Raw genomic sequence first — 17,177 nt, 5'->3', positions numbered from 1 at the left:
CAGTACTCCCAAGAGATTTTACCAGTGTGGAGTAAAATGAAGCCCTTTCACTGAGCAGATTGTGAGGTAATTCCTATTGAGGTAGTCAAACAGTGCCTGTTGCCCTACTTCACACGGTGTTCAAATTACATCTCTCTACATCCCTGCATGTAGAAAATTAGCAGGGAAACAGGCTACAACTAAGGTAGCTAATTCCAGGCCGGGACATTCCTAGGGATTTAGGGCTGAGGCCTGGGAAGTTGGGGCTTAGGGGAAGGGAGAGACCTTAGTGGAATATAATGCCATAAAACCCACTCTTCAAAGCAGCCAGTTCCTCCAGAGGACCTAATCTCTGTAGCTTCGAGATCAGTTGTGATTCCAGGAGATGTCCAGGCTCCACCTGGAGGTTGGCAAACCTAGCCACAGCCTTCTCCCTTGCAGCTTTTTCCGGGAATTTGTGTGTAGGGGGTATATTGCAGAGTCCTCTTCTGAGCCCCAGCTATGGCCACCTGTTGGTTGAATCTGGCTAGATATCTACCATTTCTTCTAGTGAGATCTAGGATGGGGAAGTTTGCTGCCAACATCCATAACAATGTCAGGATGACACTCATTTATTAAGTAGCTTAATCTGCTTTCAAACACTAAGAGGAAAATCCTGGATTAGCCTAGTAGGACAGGGAGAGGATCAGAAAGGCAGAGTAAAATCCACCAGAGAAGGTGCTGAGGGACAGAAAATACCCTTTGCTTCAGAAAGAAGTTTCCCCAATTAGGGCTTGCTTCTGCCTAGAGACAATTGGGACTGAAAAGAGCACTCCCAGTTTATTTAGGACTTGGAGCACCTGAAGTGGAATGAAGTCCCATCAAAAGAGAGTGGGAGTGTGTGTGTGAGTGTCTAAAAAGACATTGTAAAAAGTAGGGAACCAACTGTGTGTTACTTGAAGAAGAAGGACTTGCCGACAATTCAGCCATGGAGGAAACGTACCTATTCAATGTGGAAGGAGTAAAGAAAAAGATTTTACACGGAGGCTATGGGGAGCTGCCGGATTTCAAAGAGGGAAGCAAGGTAAACTTGCTAGCATTGAAGTAGTGTAGATCTACTGTGATGCAGCAGAGTAAAGAAATGGTGGTCCTAGATCATTCTTCCCTAGAACCCCCACTGTGCACCAACCCAGGATCCTGACTCTCTTTCCCTTTTTCCTGTCTGCAGTCCCTGTTGTATCGATTTTAAAAACTATCTTAGCTTTCCAGACTAAGCACGCTCATTTTGAAAACATTGACTGCTTATTTATTTTGCCTGGTATTATTTAAAACATCTCTAGCCCTCCTTTCTCTCAAGGGAGGCCTTGAAGGCAGTTCATAATATATTTTAAAAAGAGAAACAGGAACACAATGCCGCAAAATTCAGAACAGAACGGCAGTTAATATATTGATCTGCTTTATTTGCTAGCAAAAGCTCAGGAGAATAGGATCGTACGTATCCAGATGGTAGTGCCAGATGGTAACCTCGGCACAAGTTGGGTATGTTTGGGGCAGCAGTTCCAAAGCTGGGGTGCCACCACAGGAGAGGTTTTGTCTCTGTAAACCAGGGGTAGTCAAACTGCAGCCCTCCAGATGTCAATGGACTACAATTCCCATGAGCCCCTGCCAGCGTTTGCTGGCAGGGGCTCATGGGAATTGTAGTCCATGGACATCTGGAGGGCCGCAGTTTGACTACCCCTGCTGTAAACCATCTACCTAACATCTGATGATACCCAGAGCAAATGGGGAGGTGGAAAAAGGTGGCTTGTTAGATAACATGGCCTAGACACTAGTTCAGTAGAGATTTATTCTTTGCACTCCTGTCTCACCCAACAGTGGTCCAGTGCTCCTAGCGATCAGAAGAGAAGAGAATTATTTAAAATAATAATGTTCCAGATGTGAACTGAAAGCCGACTCTTTCCTGGGCACTAGACTAGTTTGGGGGCTAAGCACAGTGGACGATCAGGACTTCCAGTTGTCCACCTGGAGTTTAGCACCTGTTCATTTTTGTCTGTTTTGGATGCAGATCACTTTCCACTTCCAGACGCTGAAGGACGACTTTGAGCGAACCGTCATCGACGACAGTCGCGAGTCTGGCGTCCCCATGGAGATCATTGTAGGGAAGATGTTCAAAATTGAGGTGTGGGAGACGTTGTTGACTTCCATGAGGATTGGTGAGGTGGCAGAGTTCTGGTGTGATCCTATTGTGAGTATACAGCCGTGCCAGACCTTCCCTGCATCCTTTAGACATAGAATAAGATTTCTGGAATCTCAGCACTGTAGCAGTAGTGCAGCAGGGAAAAAAGGCTTATTTAATTTAATTTATTTATTCTTCAATGTATAGGCCACCCCTCCCCATCCGCAGGCTCAAGGTGGCTTACCGTATTCACAATTAAAACATAGAATCATAGATTTGGAAGGTACCTAATGGGTCATCTAGTCTAACCCCCTACACTATGCAGGACACATACACGATCTTATTGCTCATCCACTGTAACCTGCCACCCCCTTGATTCTTCATAGAACCTCACTCTCCATCAGATGGCTCTCCAGCCTCTGTTTAAAAATCTCCAAAGATGGAGAACCCGCCACCTCCTGAGGAAGCTTGTTCCACTGGTAAACCACTCTGTCAGGACCTTCTTCCTGATATCTAGACGGAATTTCTTTTGAATTAATTTCATCCCCTTGGTTCTGGTCCATCCCTCCAGGGCAAGAGAGAACAACTCTGCTCTATCTGGCAGCCTTTTAAATACTTGAAGATGGTTATCAAATCCCCTCTCAGTCGTCTCCTCTCCTGGCTAAACCAAGATCCCCCAACCTTTCCTCATACGTCTTGGTCTCCAAACCCCTCACCATCTTTATTGCCCTCCTCTGGACATGCTCCAGTTTGTCTACATCCCTCTTCAACTGGAGTGCCCAAAACTGAACACAGTACTCCAAGTGAGGCCGAACCAGAGCAGAGTAAAGTGGTACCATCACCTCCCTTGATCTGGACACAATACTCCGTTTGATACAGCCCAAAATCCCATCTTTAAAACATCACAGTTTAAAAACTTCACTATTTCATTGCATCATAGCTGCCCTGGCCTTTCTGTTGGTGACTATTCAGATGCTATGGTGGGGAGGTCTTTGAGTGCAGGGAGTAAATGGCCTAACCAGGGGAGGACACTTAGGAGCACCAGCAATGATATCTAATCTATATAAACTGAGTAATGCAAATTAAGTGCATTTCTTTATACTTGCCTAATGCCCTCTCTGCCACTCATGGGATACAGGGATAAAAAGTGCGTTAGGCACGGAAGCTTTTGATTATTGAAATTCCTTTTGTTCCCCAGCTTTTGAAATTTCACCAGTTGTTTCCCATACCTTTTTTTTTTTGCCTCAAGGGCTAGATACTCGGTTTATGAAAATAAAATAAATCAAAGGTAAGGCTGAGATTCTTTGTATGCCAGGTTCTGCACCAGGGACTGTGCTATTTAATTATCTGAAATATTTATATCTTGTGCTCTCAGCTTATTGCTCCTGAGGCAGCTTCCAATTTCAATTATTAATACAGAAGATGCAGATAGCTCCACTTAACAGAAAGAAAATATGCTGAGTTCTAAAGCCAGTTTGGTGTAGTGGTTAGGAGTGCGGCATACCGGGTTCGATTCTGCACTCCCCCACATGCAGCCAGCTGGGTGACCTTGGGCTCGCCACGGCACTGATAAAACTGTTCTGACCGAGCAGGAATATCAGGGCTCTCTCAGCTTCACCCACCTCACAGGGTGTCTGTTGTGGGGAGAGGAAGGGAAGGTGATTGTAAGCCGCTTTGAGACTCCTGATAGAGCTGTTCTGACCGAGCAGGAATATCAGGGCTCTCTCAGCTTCATCCGCCTCACAGGGTGTTTGTTGTGGGGAGAGGAAAGGGAAGGCAGCTGTAAGTCGCTTTGAGCCTCCTTCAAGTAGAGAAAAGCAGACTCTTCTTCTTCTTCTTCTTCTTCTTCTTCTTCTTCTTCTTCTTCTTCTTCTTCTTCTTCTTCTTCTTCTTCTTCTTCTTCTTCTTCTTCTTCCTAAATGGTTGTCACATTTAGTGATTGTGAATAGATTCAAATGAGTAGCCGTGTTGGTCTGAACTACAAATGGGTTCGAGGGGTCTGATTGACTGGTTTGGCAAGGAATTATAATGGGGCTGTGTTTGGATGCTGTGACACAGTTTACTAATGTAACAGGATTACCTTTTGCTTATATATTCCTACTGTTATGATGGTCAGTTCTTAGCCTGACGAAGAGTGCTTGCACTTGAAAGCTCATGCCTTGAATAAATCTTTGTTGGTCTTAAAGGTGCTACTGGAGTCTGATTTGGTTGTAGAATACTTAGTGCCCACCTATTTACCTGCTGCTTCTCAGCTTTATTCCCTTTGGATGGATGTGTATGGCTTGGATTAAACTGGATATCAGGGTTAAACTGGATAAAGTGTTCTCTGTTTCCAGAGGCTTCCACTGGACAGTGATCCTTAAAACATGGTGCCAGGCCTACAGATGAGGCCAGGGAATTAACATTGAGACAATGCTGGCCTCCATCCTCGCAAAACCAAACAAAATCAGAGTCCAGTGGCATCTTTTAAGACCAACGAAGACTTATTCAAGGCATGAGCTTTTGAGTGCAAGCACTCTTCCTCAGACCATGAACTGACCATCATGACAGTGGGAATATATAAGCAAAAGTTAATCCTGTTAAATTAGTAAACTGTGTCACAACATCCAAATACACCCATATGATAATTCTTTGCTAAAACACAAAACCAATAATGCCCCATCCTAAACCCATCCTAAAACCAGCTGCATAGCAGAAATGAAATTCCACTTTACCCCAATAGAGGTGGTTTAATAATTAATAATTTAATTTTAAAAATTAAATTGTTATCCATATAACTTTATCACATGTACATGCCATTACCTCCCCTGAGCCACGTGTTGGTCTGGCAATCACACCACAGTGCCCGCAAGGCACCATAGCTTTCACACATACAAAATGATGCACTTCCAATGCACGGGGCAACCGGATTTCACTGTGTGAAATGGCAAAGTCCACTTGCAAATAGTTGCCAAAGTGTCTTATTTAGAATGCATTAAAGCATATCTCATTTGGCCACCTCATGAGAAGGAAGGACTCCCTGGAGAAGAGCCTAATGCTGGGGGCGATTGAGGGCAAAAGAAGAAGGGGACGACAGAGAATGAGGTGGCTGGATGGAGTCACTGAAGCACTCGGTGCAAACTTAAATGGACTCCGGGGAATGGCAGAGGACAGGAAGGCCTGGAGGATCATTGTCCATGGAATGGACACGATTTTGCACCTAACAACAACAGAAGCATATCTTAATAAAACAGTGGAATAAATTCTTGCCTACATCCTCTCCTTAAAATAGGTCTTAAGTGAAATAGAATGGCTGTGTTACTACCATCTAAAACAGCAGAGGGCATCTGTTGTTAACAGGACTAAAGCCATGCTGATAGGAAATTTGGTAAAGAAGGGTGATATGGAGGTGCCATGACTGTCGGATTTCCTGTGTTCTGCCATGGTGGTCCAGTGTTGGCCAGTTCTTGGCATTGAATGACTCCCAAACCAGTTTGCATCTTTTTCTTCTCAAAACTTCACATGTACAAAAAATGCAGTCAATCAAAGACTCTTTTTACAGTAGCAATATTGTTTAGATTTGCATTTTTAAAAGGTCAAGTTTTCTGTCCGTTTCTACAGTAAAATCCGCCTTTCCAGGTGCAGTCCTGAATTGCCATCTGACTTACTACACATTTTGGAAATTCCTGGTTATAGTGATTTCAGCTTTCAAGGCGGAATCTAATTCAGGACTGCCCAAGGGGGAAATACCTGTATTTGGGTTTTTTCACGCACCGGCCATTTTGAGTAGTTTGTACACACCCCTTTTTTCATTTCCGTATGTATGTATGTATGTATGTATGTATGTATGTATGTATGTATGTATGTATGTATGTATACATGTGCACGCGCGCGCACGCACGCGCACGCACACGTGCACACACACACACACACATAGTATTATAATGAGATAATCTAGTTTTTTAAAAACAAAACATTACATTCAGGACATTTTGTAGGGAAGGGGGGGCAATCAAGGGCGCAGAATGGAGGGCTTTACGTGTGCAACGAAAAAAAAAAGGAAGACACTAAAGTAACCTACCAAATAGCCACATGCAGGCTGATAAACACTCAACTAAAAAAAGAACTACAAAAATTGAGTCCAACGGCACCTTTAAGGCCAACAAAAATGTATTCAAGCTTTTGTGTGGATGCACACTTCCTCAGATAAAATTGAACAAGAATCATGAGAGTACAGATATATAGAAAAGGTAGATTAGTGTCAAATTAGTAAACTGTGTCATAGTATTCCAATTATATCATATTATGCCATATGATAATTATTTGCTAAAATAGCTAATCAGTCCTTTTGAGTTCAGTTGTAGTTTTCAAAAACATTGTAGAAATAAAACTGTCCATGTTAGCGTGGAAGCATCCCCACAAGTGACAAGGTGCTCAGTTTCCTGAGAGCAGAGAGGTAGATTCTGAATTACATTACATACTACTTACATCACATTACAGTCACATTGTCCCAAATAAAATAAAAGGAAGAGGGGATTATAAGGAATGTGGATATAAGAGTTGAATGAGGTTAGCAAGCATAGTGAGATAATACACCTATGTCTTTGTTGAGTCCAGGGTATGCCATTGTTTTGAGTGTTGAAATAACTTGCATTTCTGCCATCTCCCTTTCTTGTTGTTCTTGAAGTTCCTTTGCAATAAAACAGCTACTTGAGGTCCCAGGAAGGTTGAAGTGCTCCCCTACAGATTTTTCAGTCCTGTGATTTTTGATGTCAGACATGACCATTAATTTTTTGATGGAGGGTTTGACCAGTTTGCCCTGTGTAGAGAACAACAGAGAGGCATTCAGAGAGTTAGATGTTAGAAGATGAGCAAGTGAATAAGCCTTTGATGGTGTAGCTCCCCAACCTGTGGGCCGCAGACCACATGTGGTCCCTCGACTAATTGGAGGTGGGCTGCGAAGGACGCCTCCCCCCCCCCGGGCCCTTTACAACACACTTCGGGTGTCATTGTCTCCCATCACTCCCAGATGGGACTATCTCGTTGCAGAGAAGCAAGCTCAGGGTTCCCATTGATTTGTCATTGTCATGAGTTAAAATTTCCATGAAAATAAAATGTTCCTTATGTTCATTGTTGTGGCGTGTCTGTATCTTATGTTGAAGGGATGTTTAAACATGACCATAGCGATCAGAGAGCGTTAGGGCAGTGGCTGAGAGTAGAGGAGTAAACTACCCCCCCCCCCAGGCCTCAGTAAAATTGTCAAGCATTGAGTGGTCCCCGGTGATAAAAAGGTTGGGGACCACTGGTGTAGGTGATATTGTTAGGTCCAGTGACTGTGTTATTGGAGTGTTATGTGGCAGCAAAGCTGGCATCTGGGTTTGTTGCAAGTTCTAGTACCAGTGTCCATGTTCACATTAGATGTTGCTGTTTGAGTTTGGGGGACTGTCTGTGTGCAAGATAAAGTTTCCCCCCCACTACTTGGGAAAGAGAACTGTCATTATCCAGAGGAGGTTGTAAGTCACCGATTTTGCACTGTACTGTTTTGAGTTGAGAGCTATATGTAACCACTAGTAAGGTAAAGGTATCCCCTGTGCAAGCACCAGGTCATGTCTGACCCTTGGGGTGACGCTCTCCAGCGTTTTCTTGGCAGACTCAATACGGGGTGGTTTGCCAGTGCCTTCCCCAGTCATTACCGTTTACCCCCCAGCAAGCTGGGTACTCATTTTACCGACCTCGGAAGGATGGAAGGCTGAGTCAACCTTGAGCCGGCTGCTGGGATTTAACTCCCAGCATCATGGGCAGAGCTTTCAGACTGCATGTCTGCTGCCTTACCACTCTGCGCCACAAGAGGCTCATATAACCACTAGTAGTGTTCTTTTATTGTCTCTTCTGGGCCTGTCTTCCAACAGGCTTTCTCTCGGTATCCTTCTGGCTTTGTTAATCTGTTTTTTTACTTCATTGGGTGTGCACTTTAGTTCTGAGAGGGTTTGTTGTAGAGCAGTGGTCCGCAAGCTTTTGGCCGCTGTGGACCGCTGCTCCGTGATGGGGGGAGAGGGCGGCCCGGGGGCCCGCGCACGCGCGGCAGCCCCAGGGCAAACGCGCATGGGCGGACTGCCGCGCATGCGCGTTTGCGCCACCGCCATGCCGGCGGCCGCGGCTCTCCCTCCCGGCCCCTCCGGGCTGCCAGCAAATCGGCCGCTAAAGCAGCTGATTAGCTGGCGGCTCGGCAAGCTTCCCTTCCCTCCCCGCCGGAAAGAAGAAGCTTGCTGGGCCGCGAGCTAGTCGGCCGCTTTGGCAGCCGATTTGCTCGCAGCCTGGAGAGCTTCTCGCTTCGGGGGGGGGAGGGAAGAAAGGGCCGTGGCCCGGCACCAAGGCCTTCGTGGCCCGGCACCGGGCCGCGGCCCGCGGGTTGGGGACCACTGTTGTAAATCCTTCAGATGTGAATCTCCCTCTGTGGGACTGGAGCAGATCCAGTTGTAATATAGAGCCTGGCTGTATACAATGGATTGTTTGGTATATTTTGGATCTAACTTGCATCTTCTAAAAAAATAAAACTGTAAGATTTTGCAGGAATATGCAGAAACTCTCCTTTAATTCACATTGTAACTTCACTCAGCCCTGACTTGGACCGTTTACGCACTGGATGTTTCATGCCGGGCTGCAGTCTGGAGTTTTAGTCGTGGCAGGTTGCCCCGCCTCTTCCTGCACCCACATGGGGGAAGCATTTGGCCCAGTGCACTTAATCCACCCCCGATTTCTGCTCCTGCACGGGAGCTGGGGCAGTGAAGTTCCCAGTGTGTAAATGGTCATAGACAGCCCAGGCTAAGCCCAGAAGCTAAGCAGAGTTGGCCCTTGTCAATATTTGCATAGGGGATCTCCAAAGAATACCAGGGTCATACACAGAGGCAGGCGATGGCAAAAACCACCTCTAAACATCTCTTGCCTCATAAACTCTACAAGAACACAAGATTTAACCCAGCCCTTCATAGCAGTCCTCTGCCCAGTATATCCAACAATGAGCAAAACCTGGGCTAGAACTACTCCAGATTCTAGTATTTTGGAAACTAATATAAATATGAAACAGACTGTTGAACATTATACAAGCTGCTTTTTAGCCATCAGCAAACAGGATATCAGCCAACATGGCAGATGTTAAAGCATCCTGCTATTAAATAGTACTCAGAAGACTTTATTAAATCGAATTCTGAACTGTGAAGGGGTTGATTTTGATCAGTCTGCTTCAGGGCATGCCTGCTTTTGAACAGCTTTTTTTAAATTTTACATTTTATCAGGCTTATGAACATCTACAAGTAGCAACATCGCCACTGAACAACAACAGCAAAACAAACCAAAACACATACAAAAATAACAAAAAACATCGCAATCACAACCTAAAATTTGACTTCCCACCCAGCTCACTCTCCTGGACAAATAAACCCTCCTCCTGTGCTAAGGAAAATTAATAGAGTTATCTGCTGCTTTCTTTGTTTTGTAAAATGTTGCAGCATTTTCTTCATGTAGTTCCAGAAAGGAGTCCACTGTTCATGATACTTCTCCAGGTTATTGTCCTCTAGCAGTGCCATTAATCTAGCTGAGTCTGCAAGGCTCAACATCTTCTTTAGCCAGTCTTCTATGGTAGTGGTTTCTGAACTTTTCCATTTAGCTGCACACACCAGTCTTGCTGCTGATATTGCATAGAGTGGACAGCTTTTAGACATTGCTGGTTGACTATCGAAACAATGAGTTTAGTCTGTTCAGTCTTAAAAAGCCAGGAGACTCTCCTTAATAGGTCAGGAAACGGCAAGCCGTTGTGACTGAGTCTTATAGTTGTTTCCCTTTCTTTCCAGCACACTGGAATGTATGCCTTGGTTTCCAAAAGCATCAGGAAAATTGTGGAAGGCAAGGACCCTCTGGAGGGACAGAAGCATCGCTGCGGGATGGGTAACTTGTTTGATTATCACAGCACCGGCTACACAGACCTGGACGAGCTGATGAGGACTCCCCAGCCACTAATCTTCATCATGGAGCTTTTCAAAGTGAGCAATAGAATCAGAGAGAAGTCATAGAATCATAGAATAATAGAGTTGGAAGGGACCTCATGAGTCATCTAGTCCAACCACCTGCACTATGCAGGAAACTCACATCCCAATCGCTCATCTACTGTAACCTGCCACCCCCTGGAGCCTTCACTGAATCAGCCTCTCCATCAGATGGCTATCTAGCCTCTGTTTAAAAATATCCAAAGATGGAGAACCCACCACCTCCTGAGGAAGCCTGTTCCACTGAGAAACCGCTCTCAATGTCATGAACTTCTTTTGAATTAATTTTTTAATTTTGAATTAATTTCATCCCATTGGTTCTGGTCCGTCCCTCCAGGGCAAGAGAGAACAACTCTGCTCCATCCTCTGTATGGCAGCCTTTTAAATACTTGAAGATGGTTATCAGATCCCCTCTCAGTCGTCTAAACAGACCAAGCTCCCCCAACCTTTCTTCATATGTCTTCATATGTCCATATGTCCATGGGCTGTTGAAGTCTACCGTCTTGGCCATTTGATTTTATGCCATCTATTTCCAATGGAGGTCAGAATCAAGTGGAAAAACATTGAGTACTCTGCATTTTGTTGGAAGGTGGGTAGGAAGGGGCACATTGGAATACCAGGAATGGCTCCAGATTTGGGTGGCTCTGAACTCTGGCCCTTCAGTGCCTCCTCTCCAGCATGCATGCCAGTCTCCTAGTCCTCGTGATCAGAAGAACTCATCTTAGAGGAGGCACAATTATTTCATAGAATAGAATAATAGAGTTGGAAGGGATCTCCTGGGTCATCTAGTCCATCCCCTTGCACTATGCAGGACACTCACAACTTTCATACTTCTAAAGTCCTGTTAGTAACAACGAAGTTCATATTTTCTACACACAGGATGATCTGGGGAGTGGGGTGGCTTCATAGATGATTAATTACCATTTCCTGGTCTACCCAGGTGGAAGACCCTTCGGCATACAAACGGGATACGTGGGCCATGAACACAGAAGAGAAACTAGTGGCTGTCCCAAAATTGCACACTGAGGGAAACCGGCTGGTCCTGTCCCGGAAATTCAAGGAAGCTTCAGAGAAGTACCAGGAAGCGGTCATCTGTTTGCGCAACATTCAGGCTAAGGTGAGCACTCAATGGAGATTCTGAGTTTATGAATAGATGTTCTGGAATCTTCTGAATGGGGAGCACATTGAAGAATTGCAGAGCTATAGCTTCAGGCCACTTCATTTCCATTGAGTTCAGGTTTCTTCCCTTAAAGGTAAAGGTATCCCCTGTGCAAGCACCGGGTCATTACCAGTTTACTCCCCAGCAGCAAGCTGAGTACTCATTTTACCAACCTTGGAAAGATGGAAGGCTGGGTCAACCTTGAGCCAGCTGCTGGGATCGAACTCCCAGCCTCATGGTCAGAGCTTCAGACAGCATGTCTGCTGCTTACCACTCTGCGCCACAAGAGGTCCTTCCTTTAGGGTAATCTTAATGCATACAATACAGTTCCACCTCCCAGGTTTATATGAATCTGCCCTGTGAATAGACAGGCTACAATCCAGGGGAACCTACTTGAAGCTGTTTTGAGTTCTTGGCATGAAAGGTTACTTATAAATAAACCATGAGCAGATCAAAGGTAGACTGTGATTCACCAGTAGATCAATGGCCAGTTTTAGGTGGACCACCTGGTTATTAGGATTCTTGCAAAGAATACTGGTTTGGGTGGACTTTGGACTTGATACAGCAAGACCTGATACTCTTAACTAAGAGTGTACACTTGGAATCTTAGTATACATGCTTGGATTACAATTTTATGACTTTTTAGCTGGGAGTTAGTCCCACCGATCACAGGGCAATATGTTTGTAGTCGACTGAGTGTTGGTTTGTAAATTCAAAACCCATTAATGGGTGAAGGGGAGGCTACTTAAAGCAAAAGTATACTGGGATGTAAGACTGATATCAGTCAAATTATTCAGTCAGATTTTATTATCTGCCATCCACCATCTTTCCAACCCCAAGTCTCCATCCCAGGCCATTCTCTCACTCAGAGCAGAGAATCTGTGGTTTTCCACATTGCTCAGATGAATCATCTCCCTCTTCAGCCCAGACCTAACAAACTGTCCTACTGCCTTGGGCTAAGGGGACAGGTTTAATTGTCTGAGCTTTGCAAGGGGTATAAATATAGGGAATATAATGGAAGGAAGGAAATAATGGGTTTCTTCTCTGCTGCTGGTCATCCCCTGGCCATCTTGCTTTTTTTGGTGGCCCAGCCCCCCCATTAACCCTTAAGCTATGCCGTCTTTCCTTGGTCTCTTGACAGGAGAAGCCAAGGGAAGAAGAATGGTTACATCTGGAGGAACTCATGACCCCTCTTGTGCTGAACTATTGCCAGTGCCAGCTGGAGATGGGGGAATATTATGAGGTTTTGGAGCATACTACTGATCTTCTTCAGAAGGATGATGGTAAACTGTCTCTTCTAAAAGCCACTTACAGGTCACCCCAAAGCAAGAGCAAGACTTCTTGTTCCCCCCAGCAATGTCATAGAATTTTGAAAGAGTCCTCAACTGGCTTACAAGGCACCCAAAATACTGTTGAGTGTTGATACTTGTGAGTTTTATTTATTTATTTATTTTTGGCTTTCTTCACCGCTGCTCAAACGACCTGTTCCCAAATAATTTAGTAGCAAAGAATGCAAACCTTACAAGGTAACTAAGTCTCTAGTATTCTCTAGAGCGGGGGGCCATCAACCCCCGATCTGCAGCCCGGTACCTGGCCACGAAGGCCTCGGCACAGGGCCGCTGGAGGCCACACCTGCCTCTTCCTCCCCCCGCAGCGAGAAGCTCACCAGGGGGAAGAGGTAGGGGCGGAATGGGGAAGAGGTAGGCGCGGCAGCTGGCATGCCGGTGGACGCAAACGTGCATGCACAGAGCTGCTGTGCATGCATGTTTGTGCGCCTGGCAGATGCAAACGTGCATGCGCAGCAGCTCTGCGCATGTGTGTTTATGTGGAGCTGCCACATGTACATGTTTGTGCCCTCCGGCGGGGCGCAAACGTGCATGCGTGGCAGCTTCGCACATGTGTGCTTACGTGGTGCTGCCACGTGTGCACGGCGCCTGGGCCGCTGGCTCTCCCCCACCCCTGGAAGCGGTCCTCAGCCAGGAAAAGGTTGGGGACCACTGCTCTAAAGCATATGACTGATATGGTGGTAGCACACCTGGAATTTCTGACTGCTTGAAAGGATGGAGAACCATATAACAAATCTATGAATTCAGTCTTAATAAATAGTGAACAATAAGTCAATGTTAAATTAGTAGCATTATGTTTGTTAGACCAAAAAATACTGATACTGTATCCTTGAACTAAAGAATTGGCTTAGAGTTCAGGGTTTATATCCTGACTAAGCTATGAATACCGTAAGCTTTGTTGAGGCCAGTTAAATGTTCCAGCTGTCAGATTCCCTAATCTGAAAAAGTAATAACGACCTATGAAAGAATAACAATGTGTGTGAAAGTGATTTGTCTTCCTTCTTTTTTAGAAAATGTCAAGGCATATTTCAAGCGGGCAAAGGCCCATGCTGCTGTCTGGAATGAAAAAGAGGCACGGAGAGACTTCATGAGAGTGACCCAGTTAGATCCCTCACTGGCTGCTGCCGTGAGGAAAGAGTTAAAGCTCTTGGGGGAAAAGATGAGGCGGAAACATGTGGAAGAGCGCAAGAGGTACCAGGGAATCTTTGACTACCCTCCAGCGAAAGGGGGAACTGAAGGGCAAGCTGGTGAGAGAAAAGGGCTTTCTGGGGGGCAAGAGGAGGTGCCACACAGTAGGCTCAAGGCACAAGTGGAAGAAAATGGGCCAGAAGCCTTGGAAGAAAGTAGGCCAGGAGCCCTGAAACCCAACAGGGGGGCAGAATGGCCAGGAGTAGTTGAGAAGGATGGAGAAACAGAGCGAGAAAATGGAGACAATGAAGATCCAGGAGGACTCATAAGAAAGGAGAGGGAAATGGACAATGAGGACTCTACACCCCAGAAAGAGCAAGAAAAGATGGTGACCGAAACGGGAGATGAAGAGCAAGAAAGCCAAGCTCAGCAAAAGGCCCACAGCTATTCTGAGGAAGAGAGGGCATGCTGTGAAATCTCTATGCCCAACCAAAATTTGGGGTTTGATGAATGGAAACCAAAGGAAGAGCAAGAAAAAGTAGAAGAAGAGACAATGACTTTGGAGGTACCAGAACAAAATGGAGCACTACGTTTCATAATAGTGAAGGAAGAGCAAGGAAAACTCATTCAGGAAGATTCTCAGGAGGAAGTGGAAGGAGCTGTAGGACATCTCTTGGCCACCACAGAAGATATGCTTAACCAGGAATGCTGTGAGACTGAGAGGAGCTTCTTGGGTTTAGAGAGGGAGGAAGATGAAGCAAGGAGTGGGAATGGAGAAACCCAAGCTAGAGATTATTCTAGGCCTCAGGAAGAGACAGGATGTATAGAGAATTTCAGGGAATGGGCAAGAGAGGAGAGTTCTGAGGAAATCTTTGAAGAGGAATCAGAGAGAGGAGAAAAGGTGACAACAGAACTGAGTCCAAGGGAAGAGTCCTCCCCTGAATGGTGGGATTGTGCGGGGCTAAGAGAAGAGACTTCCACGGCAGAGAAGGAAGAATCCAGAGCAGAAATGGAATGGAAAGGAAAAGAAATAGAAACCAATTATTATTCTGGGTCAGTGCAGGAGATACATGAGTATGAGAACAGCTTCCAGACAGAGTACCATGAAGCGGAGACAAATCCCAAAGAGACAGTCATGAGAACAGAAAACTGTAAGGAAGGAATACAAGATGAGAGCCCAAAGATAGAAATAGACCTTGGAGAAGAATTTTCATGGGGACGGAGAGAAGAGGAAACTGCTAGATCTATGCAGGAAAAATCTACAGTTGAGTACAGCTCTAGGGTTCTGGGGGAGAGGTGGGAGGATGGGGTAGGCCTAGAATGTCTGGAGGATGAGGTGTGTTTTCGGATTGAGAAATTCAAGGTAGGAATGAGTGAGGAAAACTCTGGCAGAGATCAAGACAAGGAGAATTTCTACTGGGAATGGCCCGAGAATGCAGGAGGGATAACACATTTGAGCATAAAGGAAGAATCTCTTTCTCCCTGGAGCATTGGAGATACACCAAAAGATGGAGGTGGAGACTCACATATTACAAGAAGTCAAGATACAAGTCAAGCTTGCTGTGCAATGCAGATGACTGAGCCGGGAGTGAAAAGTGTGCCGAATGTTTGGGCCACAAAACAGCCCAGCCCGGTAGACAAGGAAGCCCAGGGAAACAGGGAGTGACGCATGAAATGTCTGGGGATATAAATTGGCTGCTGTCATGTGCAGTGACGTTCAGGGTTGGACCGAAGTCATGCTAGATAACAATCCCTGCTGAAGGCTGCTCACCTCCAGTCAACCAGGTTCTAAGATCTGCATTTGCCAATCCCCCCCAAAATGGGTTGGCAGTGATTTCATCTAGGAAAGAAAGGCCACAGTTGCCAAATTACATTGCAACTCAACCCGACAGCCCAAACATGTTCATGTTTTGTTCTAATTGTGTCCCTTCCTCCCTCATCTCCTCCTGCTGAGTTTCCGTCAACAAAATCTCTTCCATGGAGTCATCTTTACCAGCTGTGCAAATCTGTGCTCTGGAAAACAAGCTTCGTCTATCAGCTGTGTTGATTTGCTTCTGTCACAAATTCCAAAGGAGCCTGCTGGAGATGGCCAATAATTTGTTCAGCATTTTAGGCGGCTTGAAAGAAGAAATTGCTGCTCATGATGTATACGTACATCCCGCTGTTGCTTTTGAGCAAACTGGTTTTATACGATGCAGAGGTAGCAAAAGAAATGCGGTTTAGATTGGCATCTTCTCGAGATGCGCTGTGTCCCTGCTATAAAATATATTGGCTGGGTAGTGCTTCAAGTTTGTAGTTTTGTGCTTCAGGTTTTGTGCTTCAAGCTTTGCTCCACATGTTGTACTGCCAGTTTAGTGTCCAAAAGGTACATGATGCTCATTAAAATAGTCAATCGCAGTCATTTTTGGCATTTGAATATATGCACACATTGTAGAATGCACTCCCCTTTAGCTCTAAATAATGTAAGCTATCCAATTACATACGAACACTGAAGGGCACTGCGGTTGTCCTAAGATGAGGAGCTATGGTTGCTGATTCCCCCTTTCCCCTGCTGATCCCTATGATGCTATTCCTGTGGGCCTGCTGACCTCCAGGAACAAATCTCAGGAAGCTCAGGGGGGATGCAGCAAGAAGGGTAACTTACATGCACAAAGCAAGCAAGCACCCGTATTTGGGGCCAACTCTTCCTGACTCTGTTGAAATGTAACTTGGCTGCCATTTTCCTCTTAGGGAATGTGAAGGCAGTGCCTGGGGAGGGAGTTGGGGAAAAGTATGATGTCCCATCCAGTTCAAAATTTGATTCCTCCCCTGCCTGTGAGGTCACCTCCCCTCACCAAAATCCAAATTTTAAATTTCCCACCTTGTATCACATCTCCCAGCCTTTTTCTGTAACCGTACATCATTTGTAGTCTACTGCAGGGGTAAGTCAACCTGTGGTCCTCCAGATGTTCATGGACTACAATTCCCATAAGCCCCTGCCAGCAAATGCTGGCAGGGGCTCATGGGAATTGTAGTCCATGGACATCTGGAGGACCACAGACTGACTACCCCTGGTCTACTGTATTCATGGTTCTGTATGTCAATCTAAGCCTTTGATCCTAAATGATTCTGAATATCCACAAGAGAATGCCAGTTAACAGATCTCATATCTTGGACCCAATTGGCTTCCTGGTATTTTAACAAGGGACGGTGAGTTTCTTCTAGTCCCTAAGGAGAAACAGGCATAGAGCATCCACTCTCTATAGCAGGGGTAGTCAACCTGTGGTCCTCCAGATGTTTATGGACTACAATTCCCATATTCTGTCCTCCAAAGTTGCCATTTCCTCCAAGGAATCAGAAGGTACTGATCTAGAGACCACATGAAACTGGTAACCCTAAATAACCCCTTGTTG

General features: G+C 45.5%; 1 protein-coding gene across 1 annotated transcript; it reads left to right on the top strand.

Annotated features, from left to right (window-relative positions):
* Positions 1-713: 713 nt before the first annotated feature.
* Positions 714-16,701, top strand: LOC143822945 (uncharacterized). Its single transcript, XM_077308661.1, has 6 exons — positions 714-1,042; positions 2,024-2,203; positions 9,961-10,149; positions 11,093-11,269; positions 12,453-12,594; positions 13,668-16,701. Exons 1-6 carry the CDS (start codon positions 947-949, stop codon positions 15,449-15,451), a joined length of 2,568 nt encoding a protein of 855 aa, XP_077164776.1. The 5' UTR covers positions 714-946; the 3' UTR covers positions 15,452-16,701.
* The last annotated feature ends 476 nt before the right edge of the window (positions 16,702-17,177 follow it).

Source organism: Paroedura picta, chromosome 13 (genome assembly GCF_049243985.1).
Source record: "Paroedura picta isolate Pp20150507F chromosome 13, Ppicta_v3.0, whole genome shotgun sequence".
Classification (NCBI taxonomy): domain Eukaryota; kingdom Metazoa; phylum Chordata; class Lepidosauria; order Squamata; family Gekkonidae; genus Paroedura; species Paroedura picta.
Note: the sequence above shows the minus strand (reverse complement) of the source record. Positions and strands in the feature narration are given on the sequence as shown.